This window comes from Salvelinus fontinalis, chromosome 5 (assembly GCF_029448725.1).
Source record: "Salvelinus fontinalis isolate EN_2023a chromosome 5, ASM2944872v1, whole genome shotgun sequence".
Classification (NCBI taxonomy): domain Eukaryota; kingdom Metazoa; phylum Chordata; class Actinopteri; order Salmoniformes; family Salmonidae; genus Salvelinus; species Salvelinus fontinalis.
Window position 1 is genome coordinate 64495960 of NC_074669.1, and position 27995 is coordinate 64523954.

Sequence of the window (27995 nt, forward strand, 5' to 3'; positions counted from 1 at the left end):
CAGAGTTCTCCTGACCTCAATGGGACTTCCTGGAGGAATACAGAGTTCTCCTGACCTCAATGGGACTTCCTGGAGGAATACAGAACTCTCCTGGCCTCAATGGGACTTCCTGGAGGAATACAGAACTCTCCTGACCTCAATGGGACTTCCTGGAGGAATACAGAGTTCTCCTGACCTCAATGGGACTTCCTGGAGGAATACAGAGTTCTCCTGACCTCAATGGGACTTCCTGGAGGAATACAGAACTCTCCTGGCCTCAATGGGACTTCCTGGAGGAATACAGAACTCTCCTGACCTCAATGGGACTTCCTGGAGGAATACAGAGTTCTCCTGACCTCAATGGGACTTCCTGGAGGAATACAGAGTTCTCCTGACCTCAATGGGACTTCCTGGAGGAATACAGAGTTCTCCTGACCTCAATGAGGAATACAGGTGCAATAACTAAGGGTGAATTACAGCAGAGAGACACCACAGGCAGGAGGAAGGTTAATAGTTTTATTTAATCCAATTAAAATACATTTTTAATTCAGGTTGATCATAGACATTCCTTTGTAGATCAACAGGGTTAGAGACATGTCCTCTACTCTGATACGTTAGTGATTCCACTAGGCAGCCACACACATCCTGACCTCTGACCTCTCTACCCTATCCGACCTGGGACTCTACGAGGTGTTAGCCTCCTGGTTGATGAGGGCACTGAGGTCCAGTCTGGTTTTGTCCAAAGCTGCCGTCTTGGCCCGGCGGGATGAACGGGTTACCGGTACCGAGTCTGGAACATTCTCCCCATCACTATAGAGGAGGAGGGAGACAGAAAGGAGGAGGAGGGAGACGGAGAGGAGGAGGGAGACGGAGAGGAGGAGGAGGGAGACGGAGAGGAGGAGGAGGGAGACGGAGAGGAGGAGGAGGGAGACGGAGAGGAGGAGGAGGGAGACGGAGAGGAGGAGGAGAGGAGGAGGAGGGAGACGGAGAGGAGGGAGACGGAGAGGAGGGAGACGGAAAGGAGGAGGGAGAGGAGGGAGACGGAAAGGAGGAGGAGGAGGGAGAGGGAAAGGAGGAGGAGGAGGAGGGAGAGGAGGAGGAGGGAGAGGGAAAGGAGGGAGACGGAAAGGAGGAGGAGGAGGGAGACGGAGAGAGAGTAGAAGAAGTTAAAGGTGATGTACAGAACGGATCCATTTTCAACATTCAGGGACGATTAAGATACTAATACAATACTACAGTGTTCACACACCCCTCTCCTCTCCCCTCCTCAACACACACACACACCCTCAACACACACACCCCATCCCCTCCCCTCAACACACCCCTCTCCTCCTCTCACCTTTCCTCGGAGGACTCTGCCGATCTGCTGGACTTCTTGGCTCCTTTGGCTGTGGAGGGTTTCCTCTGACCTACACACACACACACACACACACACACACACACACACACACACACACACACACACACACACACACAAACACGCACAGGATCAACTGTTTGTGGTGCTCAACCCTGTCAGAGATTAGCAGGAGGTGTGTAACATGGGGTAATACCTCTCTTGGGCCTCTTGGCAGACTGGTCCAGGTCCTGGTTGGCAGCTTCTGTAGAGATGAAGACATTAGGAGTTACATCTCTCTACCCTCAGTAGTAGTCTCCTCTCTCTCTCTCTCTACCCTCAGTAGTAGTCTCCTCTCTCTCTCTCTCTACCCTCAGTAGTAGTCTCCTCTCTCTCTCTCTCTACCCTCAGTAGTAGTCTCCTCTCTCTCTCTCTCTACCCTCAGTAGTAGTCTCCTCTCTCTCTCTACCCTCAGTAGTAGTCTCCTCTCTCTCTCTACCCTCAGTAGTAGTCTCCTCTCTCTCTCTACCCTCAGTAGTAGTCTCCTCTCTCTCTCTCTCTACCCTCAGTAGTAGTCTCCTCTCTCTCTCTCTCTACCCTCAGTAGTAGTCTCCTCTCTCTCTCTCTCTACCCTCAGTAGTAGTCTCCTCTCTCTCTCTCTACCCTCAGTAGTAGTCTCCTCTCTCTCTCTACCCTCAGTAGTAGTCTCCTCTCTCTCTCTACCCTCAGTAGTAGTCTCCTCTCTCTCTCTCTCTACCCTCAGTAGTAGTCTCCTCTCTCTCTCTACCCTCAGTAGTAGTCTCCTCTCTCTCTCTACCCTCAGTAGTAGTCTCCTCTCTCTCTCTCTTTACCCTCAGTAGTAGTCTCCTCTCTCTCTACCCTCAGTAGTAGTCTCCTCTCTCTCTCTCTCTCTCTCTCTCTACCCTCAGTAGTAGTCTCCTCTCTCTCTCTCTCTACCCTCAGTAGTAGTCTCCTCTCTCTCTCTCTCTCTACCCTCAGTAGTAGTCTCCTCTCTCTCTCTCTCTCTACCCTCAGTAGTAGTCTCCTCTCTCTCTCTCTCTTTACCCTCAGTAGTAGTCTCCTCTCTCTCTCTACCCTCAGTAGTAGTCTCCTCTCTCTCTCTCTTTACCCTCAGTAGTAGTCTCCTCTCTCTCTCTCTACCCTCAGTAGTAGTCTCCTCTCTCTCTCTCTCTCTACCCTCAGTAGTAGTCTCCTCTCTCTCTCTCTCTCTACCCTCAGTAGTAGTCTCCTCTCTCTCTCTCTCTCTACCCTCAGTAGTAGTCTCCTCTCTCTCTCTACCCTCAGTAGTAGTCTCCTCTCTCTCTCTCTCTACCCTCAGTAGTAGTCTCCTCTCTCTCTCTCTACCCTCAGTAGTAGTCTCCTCTCTCTCTCTCTTTACCCTCAGTAGTAGTCTCCTCTCTCTCTCTCTTTACCCTCAGTAGTAGTCTCCTCTCTCTCTCTCTTTACCCTCAGTAGTAGTCTCCTCTCTCTCTCTCTCTACCCTCAGTAGTAGTCTCCTCTCTCTCTCTCTTTACCCTCAGTAGTAGTCTCCTCTCTCTCTCTCTTTACCCTCAGTAGTAGTCTCCTCTCTCTCTCTCTCTACCCTCAGTAGTAGTCTCCTCTCTCTCTCTCTCTACCCTCAGTAGTAGTCTCCTCTCTCTCTCTCTTTACCCTCAGTAGTAGTCTCCTCTCTCTCTCTCTCTACCCTCAGTAGTAGTCTCCTCTCTCTCTCTCTCTACCCTCAGTAGTAGTCTCCTCTCTCTCTACCCTCAGTAGTAGTCTCCTCTCTCTCTCTCTCTCTCTCTCTACCCTCAGTAGTAGTCTCCTCTCTCTCTCTCTTTACCCTCAGTAGTAGTCTCCTCTCTCCCGTTACCCTCAGCGTTGACATCTACAGGCTGTAGTCTCGTAGCGCTGAGATCTGGTTGGTTGTTGGAGTCCTGCAGCTGTCCAATCAGCTTCTCCACAGCACGCAAAGCGATGCGATCCTTCACCTCCTACACAGACATGGGTTAGTTTGGTGTCATCAGGAAATGTACCTGTTGTAACAGGGTCACCAGGTCTCTTGTCGTCAGTACTGTACCTGTTGTAACAGGGTCACCAGGTCTCTTGATGTCAGTACTGTACCTGTTGTAACAGGGTCACCAGGTCTCTTGTCAGTACTGTACCTGTTGTAACAGGGTCACCAGGTCTCTTGTTGTCAGTACTGTACCTGTTGTAACAGGGTCACCAGGTCTCTTGTTGTCAGTACTGTACCTGTTGTAACAGGGTCACCAGGTCTCTTGATGTCAGTACTGTACCTGTTGTAACAGGGTCACCAGGTCTCTTGTTGTCAGTACTGTACCTGTTGTAACAGGGTCACCAGGTCTCTTGTCAGTACTGTACCTGTTGTAACAGGGTCACCAGGTCTCTTGTCAGTACTGTACCTGTTGTAACAGGGTCACCAGGTCTCTTGTTGTCAGTACTGTACCTGTTGTAACAGGGTCACCAGGTCTCTTGTTGTCAGTACTGTACCTGTTGTAACAGGGTCACCAGGTCTCTTGTTGTCAGTACTGTACCTGTTGTAACAGGGTCACCAGGTCTCTTGTTGTCAGTACTGTACCTGTTGTAACAGGGTCACCAGGTCTCTTGTCGTCAGTACTGTACCTGTTGTAACAGGGTCACCAGGTCTCTTGTTGTCAGTACTGTACCTGTTGTAACAGGGTCACCAGGTCTCTTGTTGTCAGTACTGTACCTGTTGTAACAGGGTCACCAGGTCTCTTGTTGTCAGTACTGTACCTGTTGTAACAGGGTCACCAGGTCTCTTGTTGTCAGTACTGTACCTGTTGTAACAGGGTCACCAGGTCTCTTGTTGTCAGTACTGTACCTGTTGTAACAGGGTCACCAGGTCCTCTTGTCGTCAGTACTGTACCTGTTGTAACAGGGTCACCAGGTCCTCTTGTTGTCAGTACTGTACCTGTTGTAACAGGGTCACCAGGTCCTCTTGTTGTCAGTACTGTACCTGTTGTAACAGGGTCACCAGGTCTCTTGTTGTCAGTACTGTACCTGTTGTAACAGGGTCACCAGGTCTCTTGTCGTCAGTACTGTACCTGTTGTAACAGGGTCACCAGGTCTCTTGTCGTCAGTACTGTACCTGTTGTAACAGGGTCACCAGGTCTCTTGTTGTCAGTACTGTACCTGTTGTAACAGGGTCACCAGGTCTCTTGTCGTCAGTACTGTACCTGTTGTAACAGGGTCACCAGGTCTCTTGTTGTCAGTACTGTACCTGTTGTAACAGGGTCACCAGGTCTCTTGTCGTCAGTACTGTACCTGTTGTAACAGGGTCACCAGGTCTCTTGTTGTCAGTACTGTACCTGTTGTAACAGGGTCACCAGGTCTCTTGTTGTCAGTACTGTACCTGTTGTAACAGGGTCACCAGGTCTCTTGTTGTCAGTACTGTACCTGTTGTAACAGGGTACCTGGTCTCTTGTTGTCAGTACTGTACCTGTTGTAACAGGGTACCTGTTGTAACAGGGTCACCAGGTCTCTTGTTGTCAGTACTGTACCTGTTGTAACAGGGTCACCAGGTCTCTTGTTGTCAGTACTGTACCTGTTGTAACAGGGTCACCAGGTCTCTTGTTGTCAGTACTGTACCTGTTGTAACAGGGTCACCAGGTCTCTTGTTGTCAGTACTGTACCTGTTGTAACAGGGTCACCAGGTCTCTTGTTGTCAGTACTGTACCTGTTGTAACAGGGTCACCAGGTCTCTTGTTGTCAGTACTGTACCTGTTGTAACAGGGTCACCAGGTCTCTTGTTGTCAGTACTGTACCTGTTGTAACAGGGTCACCAGGTCTCTTGTTGTCAGTACTGTACCTGTTGTAACAGGGTCACCAGGTCTCTTGTTGTCAGTATTGTACCTGTTGTAACAGGGTCACCAGGTCTCTTGTTGTCAGTACTGTACCTGTTGTAACAGGGTCACCAGGTCTCTTGTTGTCAGTACTGTACCTGTTGTAACAGGGTCACCAGGTCTCTTGTTGTCAGTACTGTACCTGTTGTAACAGGGTCACCAGGTCTCTTGTCAGTACTGTACCTGTTGTACTCACCAGGTCTCTTGTTGTCAGTACTGTACCTGTTGTAACAGGGTCACCAGGTCTCTTGTTGTCAGTACTGTACCTGTTGTAACAGGGTCACCAGGTCTCTTGTTGTCAGTACTGTACCTGTTGTAACAGGGTCACCAGGTCTCTTGTTGTCAGTACTGTACCTGTTGTAACAGGGTCACCAGGTCTCTTGTTGTCAGTACTGTACCTGTTGTAACAGGGTCACCAGGTCTCTTGTTGTCAGTATTGTACCTGTGTAACTTGTTGTAACAGGGTCACCAGGTCTCTTGTCGTCAGTATTGTACCTGTGTAACCTGTTGTAACAGGGTCACCAGGTCTCTTGTCGTCAGTATTGTACCTGTGTAACCTGTTGTAACAGGGTCACCAGGTCTCTTGTCGTCAGTATTGTACCTGTGTAACCTGTTGTAACAGGGTCACCAGGTCTCTTGTCGTCAGTATTGTACCTGTGTAACCTGTTGTAACAGGGTCACCAGGTCTCTTGTCGTCAGTATTGTACCTGTGTAACCTGTTGTAACAGGGTCACCAGGTCTCTTGTCGTCAGTATTGTACCTGTGTAACCTGTTGTAACAGGGTCACCAGGTCTCTTGTTGTCAGTACTGTACCTGTGTAACTTGTTGTAACAGGGTCACCAGGTCTCTTGTCGTCAGTATTGTACCTGTGTAACCTGTTGTAACAGGGTCACCAGGTCTCTTGTTGTCAGTACTGTACCTGTTGTAACAGGGTCACCAGGTCTCTTGTTGTCAGTACTGTACCTGTTGTAACAGGGTCACCAGGTCTCTTGTTGTCAGTACTGTACCTGTTGTAACAGGGTCACCAGGTCTCTTGTTGTCAGTACTGTACCTGTTGTAACAGGGTCACCAGGTCTCTTGTTGTCAGTACTGTACCTGTTGTAACAGGGTCACCAGGTCTCTTGTTGTCAGTACTGTACCTGTTGTAACAGGGTCACCAGGTCTCTTGTTGTCAGTACTGTACCTGTTGTAACAGGGTCACCAGGTCTCTTGTTGTCAGTACTGTACCTGTGTAACTTGTTGTAACAGGGTCACCAGGTCTCTTGTTGTCAGTACTGTACCTGTGTAACTTGTTGTAACAGGGTCACCAGGTCTCTTGTCGTCAGTATTGTACCTGTGTAACCTGTTGTAACAGGGTCACCAGGTCTCTTGTTGTCAGTACTGTACCTGTGTAACTTGTTGTAACAGGGTCACCAGGTCTCTTGTCGTCAGTATTGTACCTGTGTAACCTGTTGTAACAGGGTCACCAGGTCTCTTGTTGTCAGTACTGTACCTGTTGTAACAGGGTCACCAGGTCTCTTGTTGTCAGTACTGTACCTGTTGTAACAGGGTCACCAGGTCTCTTGTTGTCAGTACTGTACCTGTTGTAACAGGGTCACCAGGTCTCTTGTTGTCAGTACTGTACCTGTTGTAACAGGGTCACCAGGTCTCTTGTTGTCAGTACTGTACCTGTTGTAACAGGGTCACCAGGTCTCTTGTTGTCAGTACTGTACCTGTGTAACTTGTTGTAACAGGGTCACCAGGTCTCTTGTTGTCAGTACTGTACCTGTGTAACTTGTTGTAACAGGGTCACCAGGTCTCTTGTGGTGTTTATGTCAGTACTGAGCTCCAGACTGCTCAGTACTTTGGAGTAGAGACGGACTTCTGGAGCTGACGGGTCCTTCAGCATCTCACCACACACACGCACTGCCAGGTAGTCGTGGACACACACCTCCTACACACACACACACACACACACACACACACACACACACACACACACACACACACACACACACACACACACACACACACACGTTTAGCCTCCAGAGGGATGAGGCCAGTAATGCTGGCAGCAGAGTTGATATTACGGTTGGATTATATTGAAGTGGCCTGATAGTCATCTTGGTGATGTTTAGGTTATAATGGTTAGGTTATAATGGTTAGGTTATAATGGTCAGGTTATAATGGTTAGGTTATAATGGTTATAATGGTTAGGTTATAATGGTTAGGTTATGATGGTTAGGTTATAATGGTTAGGTTATAATGGTTAGGTTATGATGGTTAGGTTATAATGGTCAGGTTATAATGGTTAGGTTATAATGGTTAGGTTATAATGGTTATAATGGTTAGGTTATAATGGTTAGGTTATGATGGTTAGGTTATGATGGTTAGGTTATAATGGTTAGGTTATGATGGTTAGGTTATAATGGTCAGGTTATAATGGTTAGGTTATAATGGTCAGGTTATAATGGTTAGGTTATAATGGTTAGGTTATAATGGTTAGGTTATAATGGTTAGGTTATAATGGTTATAATGGTTAGGTTATAATGGTTAGGTTATAATGGTTATAATGGTCAGGTTATAATGGTCAGGTTATAATGGTTAGGTTATAATGGTCAGGTTATAATGGTCAGGTTATAATGGCTAGGTTATAATGGTTAGGTTATAATGGTTATAATGGTTAGGTTATGATGGTTAGGTTATGATGGTTATAATGGTTAGGTTATGATGGTTATAATGGTTAGGTTATAATGGTTAGGTTATAATGGTTATAATGGTTAGGTTATAATGGTTAGGTTATAATGGTTATAATGGTTAGGTTATAATGGTTAGGTTATGATGGTTATAATGGTTAGGTTATAATGGTCAGGTTATAATGGTTAGGTTATAATGGTTATAATGGTTAGGTTATAATGGTTAGGTTATGATGGTTAGGTTATAATGGTTAGGTTATAATGGTTAGGTTATGATGGTTAGGTTATAATGGTTAGGTTATAATGGTTAGGTTATGATGGTTAGGTTATAATGGTCAGGTTATAATGGTTAGGTTATAATGGTCAGGTTATAATGGTTAGGTTATAATGGTTAGGTTATAATGGTTATAATGGTTAGGTTATAATGGTTAGGTTATGATGGTTAGGTTATAATGGTTAGGTTATAATGGTTAGGTTATAATGGTTAGGTTATAATGGTCAGGTTATAATGGTTAGGTTATAATGGTTAGGTTATAATGGTTAGGTTATAATGGTTAGGTTATAATGGTTATAATGGTTAGGTTATAATGGTTAGGTTATAATGGTTATAATGGTTAGGTTATAATGGTCAGGTTACAATGGTTAGGTTATAATGGTCAGGTTATAATGGTTAGGTTATAATGGTCAGGTTATAATGGCTAGGTTATAATGGTTAGGTTATAATGGTTATAATGGTTAGGTTATGATGGTTAGGTTATGATGGTTATAATGGTTAGGTTATGATGGTTATAATGGTTAGGTTATAATGGTTAGGTTATAATGGTTAGGTTATAATGGTTATAATGGTTAGGTTATAATGGTTAGGTTATAATGGTTAGGTTATAATGGTTAGGTTATAATGGTTATAATGGTTATAATGGTTAGGTTATAATGGTTATAATGGTTAGGTTATAATGGTTATAATGGTTAGGTTATAATGGTTAGGTTATGATGGTTATAATGGTTAGGTTATAATGGTTATAATGGTTAGGTTATAATGGTTATAATGGTTAGGTTATAATGGTTATAATGGTTAGGTTATAATGGTTAGGTTATAATGGTTATAATGGTTAGGTTATAATGGTTATAATGGTTAGGTTATAATGGTTATAATGGTTAGGTTATAATGGTTATAATGGTTATAATGGTTAGGTTATAATGGTTAGGTTATAATGGTTATAATGGTTAGGTTATAATGGTTATAATGGTTAGGTTATAATGGTTATAATGGTTAGGTTATAATGGTTAGGTTATAATGGTTAGGTTATAATGGTTAGGTTATAATGGTTAGGTTATAATGGTTAGGTTATAATGGTTAGGTTATAATGGTTAGGTTATAATGGTTAGGTTATAATGGTTAGGTTATAATGGTTAGGTTATAATGGTTAGGTTATGATGGTTAGGTTATGATGGTTAGGTTATAATGGTTAGGTTATAATGGTTAGGTTATAATGGTTAGGTTATAATGGTTAGGTTATAATGGTTAGGTTATAATGGTTAGGTTATAATGGTTAGGTTATAATGGTTAGGTTATGATGGTTAGGTTATAATGGTTATGATGGTTAGGTTATAATGGTTATGTTATAATGGTTATAATGGTTAGGTTATAATGGTTAGGTTATGATGGTTAGGTTATGATGGTTATAATGGTTAGGTTATGATGGTTATAATGGTTTGGTTATAATGGTTAGGTTATAATGGTTAGGTTATAATGGTTAGGTTATAATGGTTAGGTTATAATGGTTAGGTTATAATGGTTATAATGGTTATAATGGTTAGGTTATAATGGTTAGGTTATGATGGTTAGGTTATGATGGTTAGGTTATAATGGTTAGGTTATAATGGTTAGGTTATAATGGTTAGGTTATAATGGTTAGGTTATAATGGTTAGGTTATAATGGTTAGGTTATAATGGTTAGGTTATAATGGTTAGGTTATGATGGTTAGGTTATAATGGTTATGATGGTTAGGTTATAATGGTTATGTTATAATGGTTATAATGGTTAGGTTATGATGGTTAGGTTATGATGGTTAGGTTATAATGGTTAGGTTATAATGGTTATAATGGTTAGGTTATAATGGTTATAATGGTTAGGTTATAATGGTTAGGTTATAATGGTTAGGTTATAATGGTTAGGTTATAATGGTTAGGTTATGATGGTTAGGTTATGATGGTTAGGTTATAATGGTTAGGTTATGATGGTTAGGTTATGATGGTTAGGTTATGATGGTTAGGTTATAATGGTTAGGTTATGATGGTTAGGTTATGATGGTTATAATGGTTAGGTTATAATGGTTAGGTTATAATGGTTATAATGGTTAGGTTATAATGGTTAGGTTATAATGGTTAGGTTATAATGGTTAGGTTATAATGGCTGGGCCCCATCACTACTGTATAGATGTTATAATGAGGTGATACTAAACCTGTGGGTCTCCAGGCTTTATGAGAGAGCTGGGCCCCATCACTACTGTATAGATGTTATAATGAGGTTATACTAAACCTGTGGGTCTCCAGGCTTTATGAGAGAGCTGGGCCCCATCACTACTGTATAGATGTTATAGTGAGGTTATACTAAACCTGTGGGTCTCCAGGCTTTATGAGAGAGCTGGGCCCCATCACTACTGTATAGATGTTATAATGAGGTTATACTAAACCTGTGGGTCTCCAGGCTTTATGAGAGAGCTGGGCCCCATCACTACTGTATAGATGTTATAGTGAGGTTATACTAAACCTGTGGGTCTCCAGGCTTTATGAGAGAGCTGGGCCCCATCACTACTGTATAGATGTTATAGTGAGGTGATACTAAACCTGTGGGTCTCCAGGCTTTATGAGAGAGCTGGGCCCCATCACTACTGTATAGATGTTATAGTGAGGTTATACTAAACCTGTGGGTCTCCAGGCTTTATGAGAGAGCTGGGCCCCATCACTACTGTATAGATGTTATAGTGAGGTGATACTAAACCTGTGGGTCTCCAGGCTTTATGAGAGAGCTGGGCCCCATCACTACTGTATAGATGTTATAATGAGGTGATACTAAACCTGTGGGTCTCCAGGCTTTATGAGAGAGCTGGGCCCCATCACTACTGTATAGATGTTATAATGAGGTTATACTAAACCTGTGGGTCTCCAGGCTTTATGAGAGAGCTGGGCCCCATCACTACTGTATAGATGTTATAGTGAGGTTATACTAAACCTGTGTGTCTCCAGGCTTTATGAGAGAGCTGGGCCCCATCACTACTGTATAGATGTTATAGTGAGGTTATACTAAACCTGTGGGTCTCCAGGCTTTATGAGAGAGCTGGGCCCCATCACTACTGTATAGATGTTATAATGAGGTTATACTAAACCTGTGGGTCTCCAGGCTTTATGAGAGAGCTGGGCCCCATCACTACTGTATAGATGTTATAGTGAGGTTATACTAAACCTGTGGGTCTCCAGGCTTTATGAGAGAGCTGGGCCCCATCACTACTGTATAGATGTTATAGTGAGGTTATACTAAACCTGTGGGTCTCCAGGCTTTATGAGAGAGCTGGGCCCCATCACTACTGTATAGATGTTATAATGAGGTTATACTAAACCTGTGGGTCTCCAGGCTTTATGAGAGAGCTGGGCCCCATCACTACTGTATAGATGTTATAGTGAGGTTATACTAAACCTGTGGGTCTCCAGGCTTTATGAGAGAGCTGGGCCCCATCACTACTGTATAGATGTTATAGTGAGGTGATACTAAACCTGTGGGTCTCCAGGCTTTATGAGAGAGCTGGGCCCCATCACTACTGTATAGATGTTATAGTGAGGTTATACTAAACCTGTGGGTCTCCAGGCTTTATGAGAGAGCTGGGCCCCATCACTACTGTATAGATGTTATAGTGAGGTGATACTAAACCTGTGTGTCTCCAGGCTTTATGAGAGAGCTGGGCCCCATCACTACTGTATAGATGTTATAGTGAGGTGATACTAAACCTGTGTGTCTCCAGGCTTTATGAGAGAGCTGGGCCCCATCACTACTGTATAGATGTTATAATGAGGTGATACTAAACCTGTGGGTCTCCAGGCTTTATGAGAGAGCTGGGCCCCATCACTACTGTATAGATGTTATAGTGAGGTGATACTAAACCTGTGTGTCTCCAGGCTTTATGAGAGAGCTGGGCCCCATCACTACTGTATAGATGTTATAGTGAGGTGATACTAAACCTGTGTGTCTCCAGGCTTTATGAGAGAGCTGGGCCCCATCACTACTGTATAGATGTTATAGTGAGGTGATACTAAACCTGTGTGTCTCCAGGCTTTATGAGAGAGCTGGGCCCCATCACTACTGTATAGATGTTATAATGAGGTGATACTAAACCTGTGGGTCTCCAGGCTTTATGAGAGAGCTGGGCCCCATCACTACTGTATAGATGTTATAGTGAGGTGATACTAAACCTGTGTGTCTCCAGGCTTTATGAGAGAGCTGGGCCGGGTCAGCTCGACGAGCAGTTCTGCTACGTTAGTGACGTCCACCTCGGCCAGCGGAGACGTAGCCGGAGCATTCAGCAGGGTCTGGAGGGTGGGCAGGAAACACTCCTCCACACACTCCTGGTGGGCCCTGAACACACACACACACACAGTCAGTAAACACACTCCTGGTGGGCCCTGAACACACACACAGTCAGTAAACACACTCCTGGTGGGCCCTGAACACACACACAGTCAGTAAACACACTCCTGGTGGGCCCTGAACACACACACACACACACAGTAAACACTCCTGGTGGGCCCTGAACACACACACAGTCAGTAAACACACTCCTGGTGGGCCCTGAACACACACAGTCAGTAAACACACTCCTGGTGGGCCCTGAACACACACACACACACACACACACAGTCAGTAAACACACTCCTGGTGGGCCCTGAACACACACACACACACACACACACACACACCAGTCAGTCAGTATACACACTCCTGGTGGACCCTGAACACAAACAGTCAGTAAACACACTCCTGGTGGGCCGTAAACACACTCCTGGTGGGCCCTGAACACACACACAGTCAGTATACACACTCCTGGTGGGCCCTGAACACACACACAGTCAGTAAACACAGTCCTGGTGGACCGTAAACACACTCCTGGTGGGCCCTGAACACACACACAGTCAGTAAACACACTCCTGGTGGACCGTAAACACAAACAGTCAGTAAACACACTCCTGGTGGGCCCTGAACACAAACAGTCAGTATACACACTCCTGGTGGGCCCTGAACACACACACAGTCAGTAAACACACTCCTGGTGGGCCCTGAACACACACACAGTCAGTAAACACACTCCCGGTGGGCCCTGAACACACACACACAGTCAGTATACACACTCCTGGTGGGCCCTGAACACACACACAGTCAGTAAACACACTCCTGGTGGGCCCTGAACACAAACAGTCAGTATACACACTCCTGGTGGACCCTGAACACACACACAGTCAGTAAACACACTCCTGGTGGACCCTGAACACACACACAGTCAGTAAACACACTGCTGGTGGACCCTGAACACACAGTCAGTATACACACTCCTGGTGGGCCCTGAACACACACACACACAGTCAGTAAACACACTCCTGGTGGGCCCTGAACACACACACAGTCAGTAAACACACTCCTGGTGGGCCCTGAACACAAACAGTCAGCAAACACACTCCTGGTGGGCCCTGAACACACACACAGTCAGTAAACACACTCCTGGTGGGCCCTGAACACACACACAGTCAGTATACACACTCCTGGTGGGCCCTGAACACAAACAGTCAGTAAACACACTCCTGGTGGGCCCTGAACACACACACAGTCAGTAAACACACTCCTGGTGGGCCCTGAACACACAGTCAGTATACACACTCCTGGTGGGCCCTGAACACAGTCAGTAAACAAGTAAATATGGATTCATATAGTAACCAAAACAGTGTTAACCAAATCAAAATATATTTTATATTTGAGATTCTTTAAAGTAGCCACTCTTTGCCTTGATGACATCTTTGCACATTCTTGGCATTCTCTCAACCAGCTTCATGAGGTAGTCACCTGGAATGCATTTCAATTAACAGGCGTGCCTTGTTAAAAAGTTAATTTGTGGAATTTCTTTCCTTCTTAATGCATTTGAGCCAATCAGTTGTGTTGTGACAAAGTAGGGTGGTATACAGAAGATGGCCCTATTTGGTAAAATACCAATATTATGGCAAGAACAGCTCAAATAAGCAGAGAGAAACGACAGTCCATCATTACTTTAACACATGAAGGTCAGTCAATCCGGAAAATGTCAAGAACTTTTAAAGTTTCTTCAAGTGCAGTCGCAAAAACCATCAAGCACTATGATGAAACTGGTTCTCATGAGGACTGCCTCAGGAATGGAAGACCCAGAGTTACCTCTGCTGCAGAGGATGAGTCCATTAGAGTTACCAGCCTCAGATTGCAGCCCAAATAAATGCTTCACAGAGTTCAAGTAACAGACACATCTCAACATCAACATCAGCTGTTCAGAGGAGACTGCGTGAATCAGGCCTTTATGGTTGAATTGCTGCAAACAAACCACTACTAAAGGACACCAATAAGAAGAAGAGACTTGATTGGGCCAAGAAACACGAGCAATGGACATTAGACCGGTGGAAATGAGTCCAAATCTGAGATCTTTGTGAGAGGCAGAGTAAGTGAACAGATGATCTCTGCATGTGTGGTTCCCACCGCGAAGCATGGAGGAGGTGGTGCGATGATGTGGGTGGTGCTTTGCTTGTGACACTGTCAATGGTATATTTAGAAGTCAAGGCAGACTTCTGGTTTGCGCTTAATGTGACTATCCTTTGTTTTTCAACAGGGCAATAACCCAACACACCTCCAGGCTGTCTAAGGGTTATTTGACCAAGAAGGAGAGTGATGGACTGCTGCATCAGATGACCTGGCCTCCACAATCACCCGACCTCAACCCAATTGAGATGGTGTGGGATGAGTCGGAAAGCAGAGTGAAGGAAAAACAGCCAACAAGTGCTCAGCATATGTGGGAACTCCTTCAAGACTGTTGGAAAAGCATTCCAGGTGAACCTGGTTGAGAGAATGTCAAGCGTGGCTACTTTGAAGAATCTAAAATATATTTGGATTTGTTTATCACTTTTTGGTTGCTACATGATTCCTTGTGTTATTTCATTGTTCTGATGTCTTAAATATGAAAATATTTAAAATAAAGAAAAACCGTTGAATGAGTAGGTGTGTCCAAACTTTTGACTGGCACTGTACATGTAGTTTATCTAGGGGTCAGAGTATATCCACAGTGTATCTAGGAGTCAGAGTATATCCACAGTGTATCTAGGGGTCAGAGTATATCCACAGTGTATCTAGGGGTCAGAGTATATCCACAGTGTATCTAGGGGTCAGAGTACATCTAGGGGTCAGAGTACATCTAGGGGTCAGAGTATATCCACAGTGTATCTAGGGGTCAGAGTATTTCCACAGTGTATCTAGGGGTCAGAGTATATCCACAGTGTATCTAGTGGTCAGAGTATATCCACAGTGTATCTAGGGGTCAGAGTACATCTAGGGGTCAGAGTATATCCACAGTGTATCTAGGGGTCAGAGTATATCCACAGTGTATGTAGGGGTCAGAGTATATCCACAGTGTATCTAGGGGTCAGAGTATATCCACAGTGTATCTAGGGGTCAGAGTACATCTAGGGGTCAGAGTGTATCTAGGGGTCAGAGTATATCCACAGTGTATCTAGGGGTCAGAGTATTTCCACAGTGTATCTAGGGGTCAGAGTGTATCTAGGGGTCAGAGTATATCCACAGTGTATCTAGGGGTCAGAGTATATCCACAGTGTATCTAGGGGTCAGAGTATATCCACAGTGTATCTAGGGGTCAGAGTGTATCTAGGGGTCAGAGTATATCCACAGTGTATGTAGGGGTCAGAGTATATCCACAGTGTATGTAGGGGTCAGAGTACATCTAGGGGTCAGAGTACATCTAGGGGTCAGAGTATATCCACAGTGTATCTAGGGGTCAGAGTATATCTAGGGGTCAGAGTGTATCCACAGTGTATCTAGTGGTCAGAGTATATCCACAGTGTATCTAGGGGTCAGAGTATATCCACAGTGTATCTAGGGGTCAGAGTATATCCACAGTGTATCTAGGGGTCAGAGTATATCCACAGTGTATCTAGGGGTCAGAGTGTATCTAGGGGTCAGAGTATATCCACAGTGTATGTAGGGGTCAGAGTATATCCACAGTGTATGTAGGGGTCAGAGTACATCTAGGGGTCAGAGTACATCTAGGGGTCAGAGTATATCCACAGTGTATCTAGGGGTCAGAGTATATCCACAGTGTATCTAGGGGTCAGAGTGTATCTAGGGGTCAGAGTATATCCACAGTGTATCTAGGGGTCAGAGTATTTCCACAGTGTATGTAGGGGTCAGAGTATATCCACAGTGTATCTAGGGGTCAGAGTGTATCTAGGGGTCAGAGTATATCCACAGTGTATCTAGGGGTCAGAGTGTATCTAGGGGTCAGAGTATATCCACAGTGTATCTAGGGGTCAGAGTATATCCACAGTGTATCTAGGGGTCAGAGTGTATCTAGGGGTCAGAGTATATCCACAGTGTATCTAGGGGTCAGAGTATTTCCACAGTGTATGTAGGGGTCAGAGTATATCCACAGTGTATCTAGGGGTCAGAGTATATCCACAGTGTATCTAGGGGTCAGAGTATATCCACAGTGTATCTAGGGGTCAGAGTATATCTAGGGGTCAGAGTATATCCACAGTGTATCTAGGGGTCAGAGTATATCCACAGTGTATCTAGGGGTCAGAGTATATCCACAGTGTATCTAGGGGTCAGAGTATATCCACAGTGTATCTAGGGGTCAGAGTATATCCACAGTGTATCTAGGGGTCAGAGTATTTCCACAGTGTATCTAGGGGTGTGTCGTACCTGCTCTCCCGGGCGTACAGCTGGAAGAACACGCCAAGGCAGTGGCGTAGTCTGGTGTCGTCCTCGGTGACGGGGTTGTACCATAGCAACACCAATCGGGAGAGGAGCTTGGCGCTGGAGATCCGCCCGGAATACATCAGCTTGGCCAGACCCTCCGCTGTCTCGGTACGCAGCTCAGACACCTGCACACACACACACACACACACACACCGAATCATAAATACACACACACCGAATCATAAACACACACACACCGAATCATAAACACACACACACCGAATCATAAACACACACACACACAGAATCATAAACACACACACACACACAGAATCATAAACACACACACACACACAGAATCATAAACACACACACACACACAGAATCATAAACACACACACACACACAGAATCATAAACACACACACACCGAATCATAAACACACACACACCGAATCATAAACACACACACACCGAATCATAAACACACACACACCGAATCATAAACACACACACACCGAATCATAAACACACACACACACACACACCGAATCATAAACACACACACACACCGAATCATAAACACACACACACACACACACACCGAATCATAAACACACACACACAGAGAATCATAAACACACACACACACCGAATCATAAACACACACACACCGAATCATAAACACACACACACCGAATCATAAACACACACACACCGAATCATAAACACACACACACACACACCGAATCATAAACACACACACACAGAGAATCATAAACACACACACACAGAGAATCATAAACACACACACAGAGAATCATAAACACACACACAGAGAATCATAAACACACACACACACACACACAGAGAATCATAAACACACACACACACACACACAGAGAATCATAAACACACACACACACACACACACACAGAGAATCATAAACACACACACACACCGAATCATAAACACACACACTTTCTAAAACGCACACTTTCTAACACGCACATTTTCTAACACGCACATTTTCTAACACGCACATTTTCTAACACGCACATTTTCTAACACGCACACTTTCTAACACGCACACTTTCTAACACACACACTTTCTAACACACACACTTTCTAACACACACACACACACTTTCTAACACACACACACACACACACACACTTTCTAACACACACACTTTCTAACACACACACTTTCTAACACACACACTTTCTAACACACACACTTTCTAACACACACACACACACACACACACACACACACACACACACACACTTTCTAACACACACACTTTCTAACACACACACTTTCTAACACACACACTTTCTAACACACACACTTTCTAACACACACACTTTCTAACACACACACACACACACACACACACACACACAAACACACAAACACACACCTCGCTGTCCAGGAAGTCGGACAGCATCATCAGGATGGACTGAGCGGTGCTGCTCCCCTCCTCCGGCTCCTCCCCCTTCTCCTGGTCTTCCTGGTTGGCTGGCGAATGGGAGGGCTGTGCTGTCGCGGGGGCGGGGCGTTCAGCCAGCATTGCGAAGCCGTAGAGCAGCAGCAGGTCGATGACTGACCTCAGAGCACTGATACGGATCTTAACATCATCTAGCTGGGCGATCTACAGAGAGACAGAGACAGAGGGTCTATACCTCATCTAGCTGGGCTATCTACAGAGACACAGAGGGTCTATACCTCATCTAGCTGGGCTATCTACAGAGAGACACAGAGGGTCTATACCTCATCTAGCTGGGATATCTACAGAGACACAGAGGGTCTATACCTCATCTAGCTGGGCTATCTACAGAGAGACACAGAGGGTCTATACCTCATCTAGCTGGGATATCTACAGAGAGACACAGAGGGTCTATACCTCATCTAGCTGGGCTATCTACAGAGACACAGAGGGTCTATACCTCATCTAGCTGGGCTATCTACAGAGACACAGAGGGTCTATACCTCATCTAGCTGGGCTATCTACAGAGAGACAGAGGGTCTATACCTCATCTAGCTGGGCTATCTACAGAGAGACACAGAGGGTCTATACCTCATCTAGCTGGGCTATCTACAGAGAGACACAGAGGGTCTATACCTCATCTAGCTGGGCTATCTACAGAGAGACAGAGGGTCTATACCTCATCTAGCTGGGCTATCTACAGAGACACAGAGACAGAGGGTCTATACCTCATCTAGCTGGGCTATCTACAGAGACACAGAGGGTCTATACCTCATCTAGCTGGGCTATCTACAGAGAGACACAGAGGGTCTATACCTCATCTAGCTGGGCTATCTACAGAGAGACAGAGACAGAGGGTCTATACCTCATCTAGCTGGGCTATCTACAGAGACACAGAGGGTCTATACCTCATCTAGCTGGGCTATCTACAGAGAGACAGAGACAGAGGGTCTATACCTCATCTAGCTGGGCTATCTACAGAGACACAGAGGGTCTATACCTCATCTAGCTGGGCTATCTACAGAGACACAGAGGGTCTATACCTCATCTAGCTGGGCTATCTACAGAGAGACAGAGACAGAGGGTCTATACCTCATCTAGCTGGGCTATCTACAGAGACACAGAGGGTCTATACCTCATCTAGCTGGGCGATCTACAGAGAGACAGAGACAGAGGGTCTATACCTCATCTAGCTGGGCTATCTACAGAGACACAGAGGGTCTATACCTCATCTAGCTGGGCTATCTACAGAGACACAGAGGGTCTATACCTCATCTAGCTGGGCTATCTACAGAGACACAGAGGGTCTATACCTCATCTAGCTGGGCTATCTACAGAGACACAGAGGGTCTATACCTCATCTAGCTGGGCTATCTACAGAGAGACAGAGGATCTATACCTCATCTAGCTGGGCTATCTACAGAGACACACAGAGGGTCTATACCTCATCTAGCTGGGCTATCTACAGAGAGACACAGAGGGTCTATACCTCATCTAGCTGGGCTATCTACAGAGAGACACAGAGGGTCTATACCTCATCTAGCTGGGCTATCTACAGAGACACACAGAGGGTCTATACCTCATCTAGCTGGGCTATCTACAGAGAGACACAGAGGGTCTATACCTCATCTAGCTGGGCTATCTACAGAGAGACACAGAGGGTCTATACCTCATCTAGCTGGGCTATCTACAGAGACACAGAGGGTCTATACCTCATCTAGCTGGGCTATCTACAGAGACACAGAGGGTCTATACCTCATCTAGCTGGGCTATCTACAGAGACACAGAGGGTCTATACCTCATCTAGCTGGGCTATCTACAGAGAGACAGAGAGGGTCTATACCTCATCTAGCTGGGCGATCTACAGAGAGACACAGAGGGTCTATACCTCATCTAGCTGGGCTATCTACAGAGAGACACAGAGGGTCTATACCTCATCTAGCTGGGCTATCTACAGAGACACAGAGGGTCTATACCTCATCTAGCTGGGCTATCTACAGAGACACAGAGGGTCTATACCTCATCTAGCTGGGCTATCTACAGAGAGACAGAGGGTCTATACCTCATCTAGCTGGGCTATCTACAGAGACACAGAGGGTCTATACCTCATCTAGCTGGGCTATCTACAGAGACACAGAGAGGGTCTATACCTCATCTAGCTGGGCTATCTACAGAGAGACAGAGGGTCTATACCTCATCTAGCTGGGCTATCTACAGAGAGGGTCTATACCTTATCTAGCTGGGCTATCTACAGAGAGACAGAGAGGGTCTATACCTCATCTAGCTGGGCTATCTACAGAGACACAGAGGGTCTATACCTCATCTAGCTGGGCTATCTACAGAGACACAGAGGGTCTATACCTCATCTAGCTGGGCTATCTACAGAGAGACACAGAGGGTCTATACCTCATCTAGCTGGGCTATCTACAGAGACCGAGGGTCTATACCTCATCTAGCTGGGCTATCTACAGAGAGACACAGAGAGGGTCTATACCTCATCTAGCTGGGCTATCTACAGAGACACAGAGGGTCTATACCTCATCTAGCTGGGCTATCTACAGAGAGACAGAGGGTCTATACCTCATCTAGCTGGGCTATCTACAGAGACACAGAGGGTCTATACCTCATCTAGCTGGGCTATCTACAGAGAGGGTCTATACCTCATCTAGCTGGGCTATCTACAGAGACAGAGTGTCTATACCTCATCTAGCTGGGCTATCTACAGAGACACAGAGGGTCTATACCTCATCTAGCTGGGCTATCTACAGAGACACAGAGAGGGTCTATACCTCATCTATCTGGGCTATCTACAGAGACACAGAGGGTCTATACCTCATCTAGCTGGGCTATCTACAGAGACACAGAGAGGGTCTATACCTCATCTAGCTGGGCTATCTACAGAGACACAGAGGGTCTATACCTCATCTAGCTGGGCTATCTACAGAGAGACAGAGGGTCTATACCTCATCTAGCTGGGCTATCTACAGAGAGACAGAGACACAGAGGATCTATACCTCATCTAGCTGGGCTATCTACAGAGAGACAGAGACAGAGGGTCTATACCTCATCTAGCTGGGCTATCTACAGAGAGACAGAGACACAGAGGATCTATACCTCATCTAGCTGGGCTATCTACAGAGAGACAGAGACAGAGGGTCTATACCTCATCTAGCTGGGCTATCTACAGAGACACAGAGGGTCTATACCTCATCTAGCTGGGCTATCTACAGAGACAGAGAGGATCTATACCTCATCTAGCTGGGCTATCTACAGAGACACAGAGGGTCTATACCTCATCTAGCTGGGCTATCTACAGAGAGACACAGAGGGTCTATACCTCATCTAGCTGGGCTATCTACAGAGAGGGTCTATACCTCATCTAGCTGGGCTATCTACAGAGAGGGTCTATACCTCATCTAGCTGGGCTATCTACAGAGAGACACAGAGGGTCTATACCTCATCTAGCTGGGCTATCTACAGAGACACAGAGGGTCTATACCTCATCTAGCTGGGCTATCTACAGAGACACAGAGGGTCTATACCTCATCTAGCTGGGCTATCTACAGAGAGACAGAGAGGGTCTATACCTCATCTAGCTGGGCTATCTACAGAGAGAGAGAGGGTCTATACCTCATCTAGCTGGGCTATCTACAGAGACACAGAGGGTCTATACCTCATCTAGCTGGGCTATCTACAGAGACACAGAGGGTCTATACCTCATCTAGCTGGGCGATCTACAGAGACACAGAGGGTCTATACCTCATCTAGCTGGGCTATCTACAGAGAGACACAGAGGGTCTATACCTCATCTAGCTGGGCTATCTACAGAGACACAGAGGGTGTATACCTCATCTAGCTGGGCTATCTACAGAGACACAGAGAGGGTCTATACCTCATCTAGCTGGGCTATCTACAGAGAGACAGAGGGTCTATACCTCATCTAGCTGGGCTATCTACAGAGAGGGTCTATACCTCATCTAGCTGGGCTATCTACAGAGAGACAGAGAGGGTCTATACCTCATCTAGCTGGGCTATCTACAGAGACACAGAGGGTCTATACCTCATCTAGCTGGGCTATCTACAGAGACACAGAGGGTCTATACCTCATCTAGCTGGGCTATCTACAGAGAGACACAGAGGGTCTATACCTCATCTAGCTGGGCTATCTACAGAGACCGAGGGTCTATACCTCATCTAGCTGGGCTATCTACAGAGAGACACAGAGAGGGTCTATACCTCATCTAGCTGGGCTATCTACAGAGAGACAGAGACAGAGGGTCTATACCTCATCTAGCTGGGCTATCTACAGAGACACAGAGGGTCTATACCTCATCTAGCTGGGCTATCTACAGAGACACAGAGGGTCTATACCTCATCTAGCTGGGCTATCTACAGAGACAGAGGGTCTATACCTCATCTAGCTGGGCTATCTACAGAGACAGAGAGGGTCTATACCTCATCTAGCTGGGCTATCTACAGAGACAGAGGGTCTATACCTCATCTAGCTGGGCTATCTACAGAGACAGAGAGGGTCTATACCTCATCTAGCTGGGCTATCTACAGAGACACAGAGGGTCTATACCTCATCTAGCTGGGCTATCTACAGAGACACAGAGAGGGTCTATACCTCATCTAGCTGGGCTATCTACAGAGAGACACAGAGGGTCTATACCTCATCTAGCTGGGCTATCTACAGAGACACAGAGGGTCTATACCTCATCTAGCTGGGATATCTACAGAGAGACACAGAGGGTCTATACCTCATCTAGCTGGGCTATCTACAGAGACACAGAGGATCTATACCTCATCTAGCTGGGCTATCTACAGAGACACAGAGGATCTATACCTCATCTAGCTGGGCTATCTACAGAGACACAGAGGGTCTATACCTCATCTAGCTGGGCTATCTACAGAGACAGAGAGGGTCTATACCTCATCTAGCTGGGCTATCTACAGAGACACAGAGGGTCTATACCTCATCTAGCTGGGCTATCTACAGAGAGACAGAGGGTCTATACCTCATCTAGCTGGGCTATCTACAGAGAGGGTCTATACCTCATCTAGCTGGGCTATCTACAGAGAGACAGAGACACAGAGAGGGTCTATACCTCATCTAGCTGGGCTATCTACAGAGAGACAGAGACACAGAGGGTCTATACCTCATCTAGCTGGGCTATCTACAGAGAGGGTCTATACCTCATCTAGCTGGGCTATCTACAGAGACACAGAGGGTCTATACCTCATCTAGCTGGGCTATCTACAGAGACACAGAGGGTCTATACCTCATCTAGCTGGGCTATCTACAGAGACACAGAGGGTCTATACCTCATCTAGCTGGGCTATCTACAGAGAGGGTCTATACCTCATCTAGCTGGGCTATCTACAGAGAGGGTCTATACCTCATCTAGCTGGGCTATCTACAGAGAGGGTCTATACCTCATCTAGCTGGGCTATCTACAGAGGCCGAGGGTTCTTATTGTAGGTACCTGCAGCAGCAGCACCAGATGTGTGTTGACCAGGTCTTTGCTGTGCAGAGCACAGGTCCCCAAACACACCACTGCCATGTTCCTCACCGCTGGCTGGGCGTTGGATATACTGGGCAGGATCTGACAGGAGGGAGGGAGGACGGGAGGGAGGAGAGGGGGAGGGAGGGAAGAGAGGGAGGGAGGAAGGAGAGGGAGGGAGGAAGGAGAGGGAGGGAGGGAGGAAGGGAGGGAGGGAGGAAGGAGAGGGAGGGAGGGGAGGGAGGGAGGGAGGGAGGAAGGAGAGGGAGGGAGGGAGGGAGGGAGGGAGGAGAGGGAGGGAGGGGGAGAGGGGGAGGGAGGGAGGGAGGAGAGGGGAGGGAGGGGGAGAGGGTGGGAGGGAAGGGGAGAGGAAGGGAGGAAGGAGAGGGAGGGAGGGAAGAGAGGGAGGAAGGAGAGGGAGGGAGGAGAGGGAGGGAGGAGAGGGAGGGAGGAGAGGGAGGGAGGGAGGGAGGGAGGGAGGAGAGGGAGGGAAGAGAGGGGGAGAGGGGGAGGGAGGGAGGGAGGAGAGGGGGAGGGAGGAGAGGGGGAGGGAGGAGAGGGGGAGGGAGGAGAGGAGAGGGAGGGAGGGAGGAGAGGGGGAGGGAGGGAGGGAGGGAAGAGAGGGAGGAGGGAGGAGGGAGGGAGGGAGGGAGGGAAGAGAGGGAGGAGGGAGGAGGGAGGGAGGAGGGAGGGAGGGAGGGAGGAGAGGGGGAGGGAGGGAGGGAGGGGAGGGAGGGAGGAGAGGGAGGGAGGAGAGGGAGGGATGAGGGAGGGATGGAGGGAGGGAGGAGAGGGAGGGAGGAGAGGGGGAGGGAGGGAGGAGAGGGGGAGGGAGGGAGGGAGGAGAGGGGGAGGGAGGGAGGGAGGAGAGGGGGAGGGAGGAGAGGGGGAGGGAGGGAGGGAGGGAAGAGAGGGGGAGGGAGGAGAGGGAAGAGAGGGAGGGAGGAGAGGGGGAGGGAGGGAGGAGAGGGAAGAGAGGGAGGGAGGAGAGGGGGAGGGAGGAGAGGGAAGAGAGGGAGGGAGGAGAGGGGGAGGGAGGAGAGGGAAGAGAGGGAGGGAGGAGAGGGGGAGGGAGGAGAGGGAAGAGAGGGAGGGAGGAGAGGGGGAGGGAGGAGAGGGAAGAGAGGGAGGGAGGAGAGGGGGAGGGAGGGAGGAGAGGGGGAGGGAGGGAGGGAGGAGAGGGGGAGGGAGGGAGGGAAGAGAGGGAGGAGGGAGGAGAGGGGGAGGGAGGGAGGGAGGAGAGGGGGAGGGAGGGAGGAGAGGGGGAGGGAGGGAGGAGAGGGGGAGGGAGGGAGGGAGGGAGGGAGGAGAGGGGGAGGGAGGGAGGGAAGAGAGGGAGGAGGGAGGAGAGGGGGAGGGAGGGAGGGATGGAGGAGAGGGGGAGGGAGGGAGGGAGGGAGGGAGGAGAGGGGCAGGGAGGGAGGGAAGGAGGAGAGGGGGAGGGAGGGAGGGAGGAGAGGGGGAGGGAGGGAGGGAGGGAGGAGAGGGGGGAGGGAGGGAGGGAGGGAGGGAGGAGAGGGGGAGGGAGGGAGGGAGGGAGGAGAGGGGGAGGGAGGGAGGAGAGGGGCAGGGAGGGAACAGAGGGAGGAGAGGGGGAGGGAGGGAGGGAGGAGAGGGGGAGGGAGGGAGGGAGGAGAGGGGCAGGGAGGGAAGAGAGGGAAGAGAGGGAGGAGGGAGGAGAGGGGGAGGGAGGGAGGAGAGGGGGAGGGAGGGAGGGAGGAGAGGGGGAGGGAGGGAGGGAGGAGAGGGGGAGGGAGGGAGGGAGGAGAGGGGGAGGGAGGGAGGGAGGAGAGGGGGAGGGAGGGAGGAGAGGGGGAGGGAGGGAGGAGAGGGGGAGGGAGGGAGGGAGGAGAGGGAGGGAGGTGAGGGGGAGGGAGGGAGGGAGGGAGGAGAGGGGGAGGGAGGGAGGGAGGAGGGAGGAGAGGGGGAGGGAGGGAGAAGAGGGAGGAGAAGAGGGAGGAGAAGAGGGAGGAGAAGAGGGAGGAGAAGAGGGAGATCTGTTAACTTATTTGGGCTTTTACAGGAATTTGTCTGGCATTTAACAAATAACAATAAACCATCAACATGAAAATGGTACCAGTTAGACGTTAGATTAGACAGTATAGTACCAGAGAGGAGAGGATAGCTGACATGGTGGGTCCTATACGTTAGATTAGACAGTATAGTACCAGAGAGGAGAGGAGAGCTGACATGGTGGGTCCTATACGTTAGATTAGACAGTATAGTACCAGAGAGGATAGCTGACATGGTGGGTCCTATACGTTAGATTAGACAGTATAGTACCAGAGAGGAGAGGATAGCTGACATGGTGGGTCCTATACGTTAGATTAGACAGTATAGTACCAGAGAGGAGAGGATAGCTGACATGGTGGGTCCTATACGTTAGATTAGACAGTATAGTACCAGAGAGGAGAGGATAGCTGACATGGTGGGTCCTATACGTTAGATTAGACAGTATAGTACCAGAGAGGAGAGGAGAGCTGACATGGTGGGTCCTATACGTTAGATTAGACAGTATAGTACCAGAGAGGATAGCTGACATGGTGGGTCCTATACGTTAGATTAGACAGTATAGTACCAGAGAGGAGAGGATAGCTGACATGGTGGGTCCTATACGTTAGATTAGACAGTATAGTACCAGAGAGGAGAGGATAGCTGACATGGTGGGTCCTATACGTTAGATTAGACAGTATAGTACCAGAGAGGAGAGGATAGCTGACATGGTGGGTCCTATACGTTAGATTAGACAGTATAGTACCAGAGAGGAGAGCTGACATGGTGGGTCCTATACGTTAGATTAGACAGTATAGTACCAGAGAGGAGAGGATAGCTGACATGGTGGGTCCTATACGTTAGATTAGACAGTATAGTACCAGAGAGGATAGCTGACATGGTGGGTCCTATACGTTAGATTAGACAGTATAGTACCAGAGAGGATAGCTGACATGGTGGGTCCTATACGTTAGATTAGACAGTATAGTACCAGAGAGGAGAGGATAGCTGACATGGTGGGTCCTATACGTTAGATTAGACAGTATAGTACCAGAGAGGATAGCTGACATGGTGGGTCCTATACGTTAGATTAGACAGTATAGTACCAGAGAGGAGAGGATAGCTGACATGGTGGGTCCTATACGTTAGATTAGACAGTATAGTACCAGAGAGGATAGCTGACATGGTGGGTCCTATACGTTAGATTAGACAGTATAGTACCAGAGAGGAGAGGATAGCTGACATGGTGGGTCCTATACGTTAGATTAGACAGTATAGTACCAGAGAGGATAGCTGACATGGTGGGTCCTATACGTTAGATTAGACAGTATAGTACCAGAGAGGAGAGGATAGCTGACATGGTGGGTCCTATACGTTAGATTAGACAGTATAGTACCAGAGAGGATAGCTGACATGGTGGGTCCTATACGTTAGATTAGACAGTATAGTACCAGAGAGGAGAGGATAGCTGACATGGTGGGTCCTATACGTTAGATTAGACAGTATAGTACCAGAGAGGAGAGCTGACATGGTGGGTCCTATACGTTAGATTAGACAGTATAGTACCAGAGAGGAGAGGATAGCTGACATGGTGGGTCCTATACGTTAGATTAGACAGTATAGTACCAGAGAGGATAGCTGACATGGTGGGTCCTATACGTTAGATTAGACAGTATAGTACCAGAGAGGATAGCTGACATGGTGGGTCCTATACGTTAGATTAGACAGTATAGTACCAGAGAGGAGAGCTGACATGGTGGGTCCTATACGTTAGATTAGACAGTATAGTACCAGAGAGGAGAGGATAGCTGACATGGTGGGTCCTATACGTTAGATTAGACAGTATAGTACCAGAGAGGAGAGGATAGCTGACATGGTGGGTCCTATACGTTAGATTAGACAGTATAGTACCAGAGAGGATAGCTGACATGGTGGGTCCTATACGTTAGATTAGACAGTATAGTACCAGAGAGGATAGCTGACATGGTGGGTCCTATACGTTAGATTAGACAGTATAGTACCAGAGAGGAGTAGCTGACATGGTGGGTCCTATACGTTAGATTAGACAGTATAGTACCAGAGAGGATAGCTGACATGGTGGGTCCTATACGTTAGATTAGACAGTATAGTACCAGAGAGGAG

At 47.3% G+C, this 27995-nt stretch overlaps 1 protein-coding gene across 1 annotated transcript; it reads right to left on the minus strand.

Annotated features, from left to right (window-relative positions):
• Window positions 1–481: 481 nt before the first annotated feature.
• LOC129856017 (condensin complex subunit 3-like) lies at window positions 482–23967 on the minus strand. The gene is made up of 9 exons (XM_055924145.1): window positions 23844–23967; window positions 18292–18522; window positions 16868–17049; window positions 12340–12502; window positions 6965–7132; window positions 3189–3309; window positions 1533–1580; window positions 1319–1388; window positions 482–789 (listed from the first exon to the last, which is right to left on the minus strand). The coding sequence occupies exons 1-9, from the start codon at window positions 23919–23921 to the stop codon at window positions 663–665; spliced, it is 1188 nt and encodes a 395-aa protein (XP_055780120.1). The 5' UTR covers window positions 23922–23967; the 3' UTR covers window positions 482–662.
• Window positions 23968–27995: the final 4028 nt, after the last annotated feature.

What these genes read in the sequence shown, in the direction of transcription:
- LOC129856017 (XM_055924145.1), bottom strand. Translation starts at nt 23,921, where the DNA reads ATGGCAGTGGTGTGTTTGGGGACCTGTGCTCTGCACAGCAAAGACCTG. An exon ending in TGCCAAGAGGCCCAAGAGAG is followed by an intron (nt 1,389 to 1,532) that starts GTATTACCCCAT and finishes GTGTGTGTGTAG; the next exon opens with GTCAGAGGAAACCCTCCACA. An exon ending in GCAGAGTCCTCCGAGGAAAG is followed by an intron (nt 790 to 1,318) that starts GTGAGAGGAGGA and finishes CCTCCTCTATAG; the next exon opens with TGATGGGGAGAATGTTCCAG.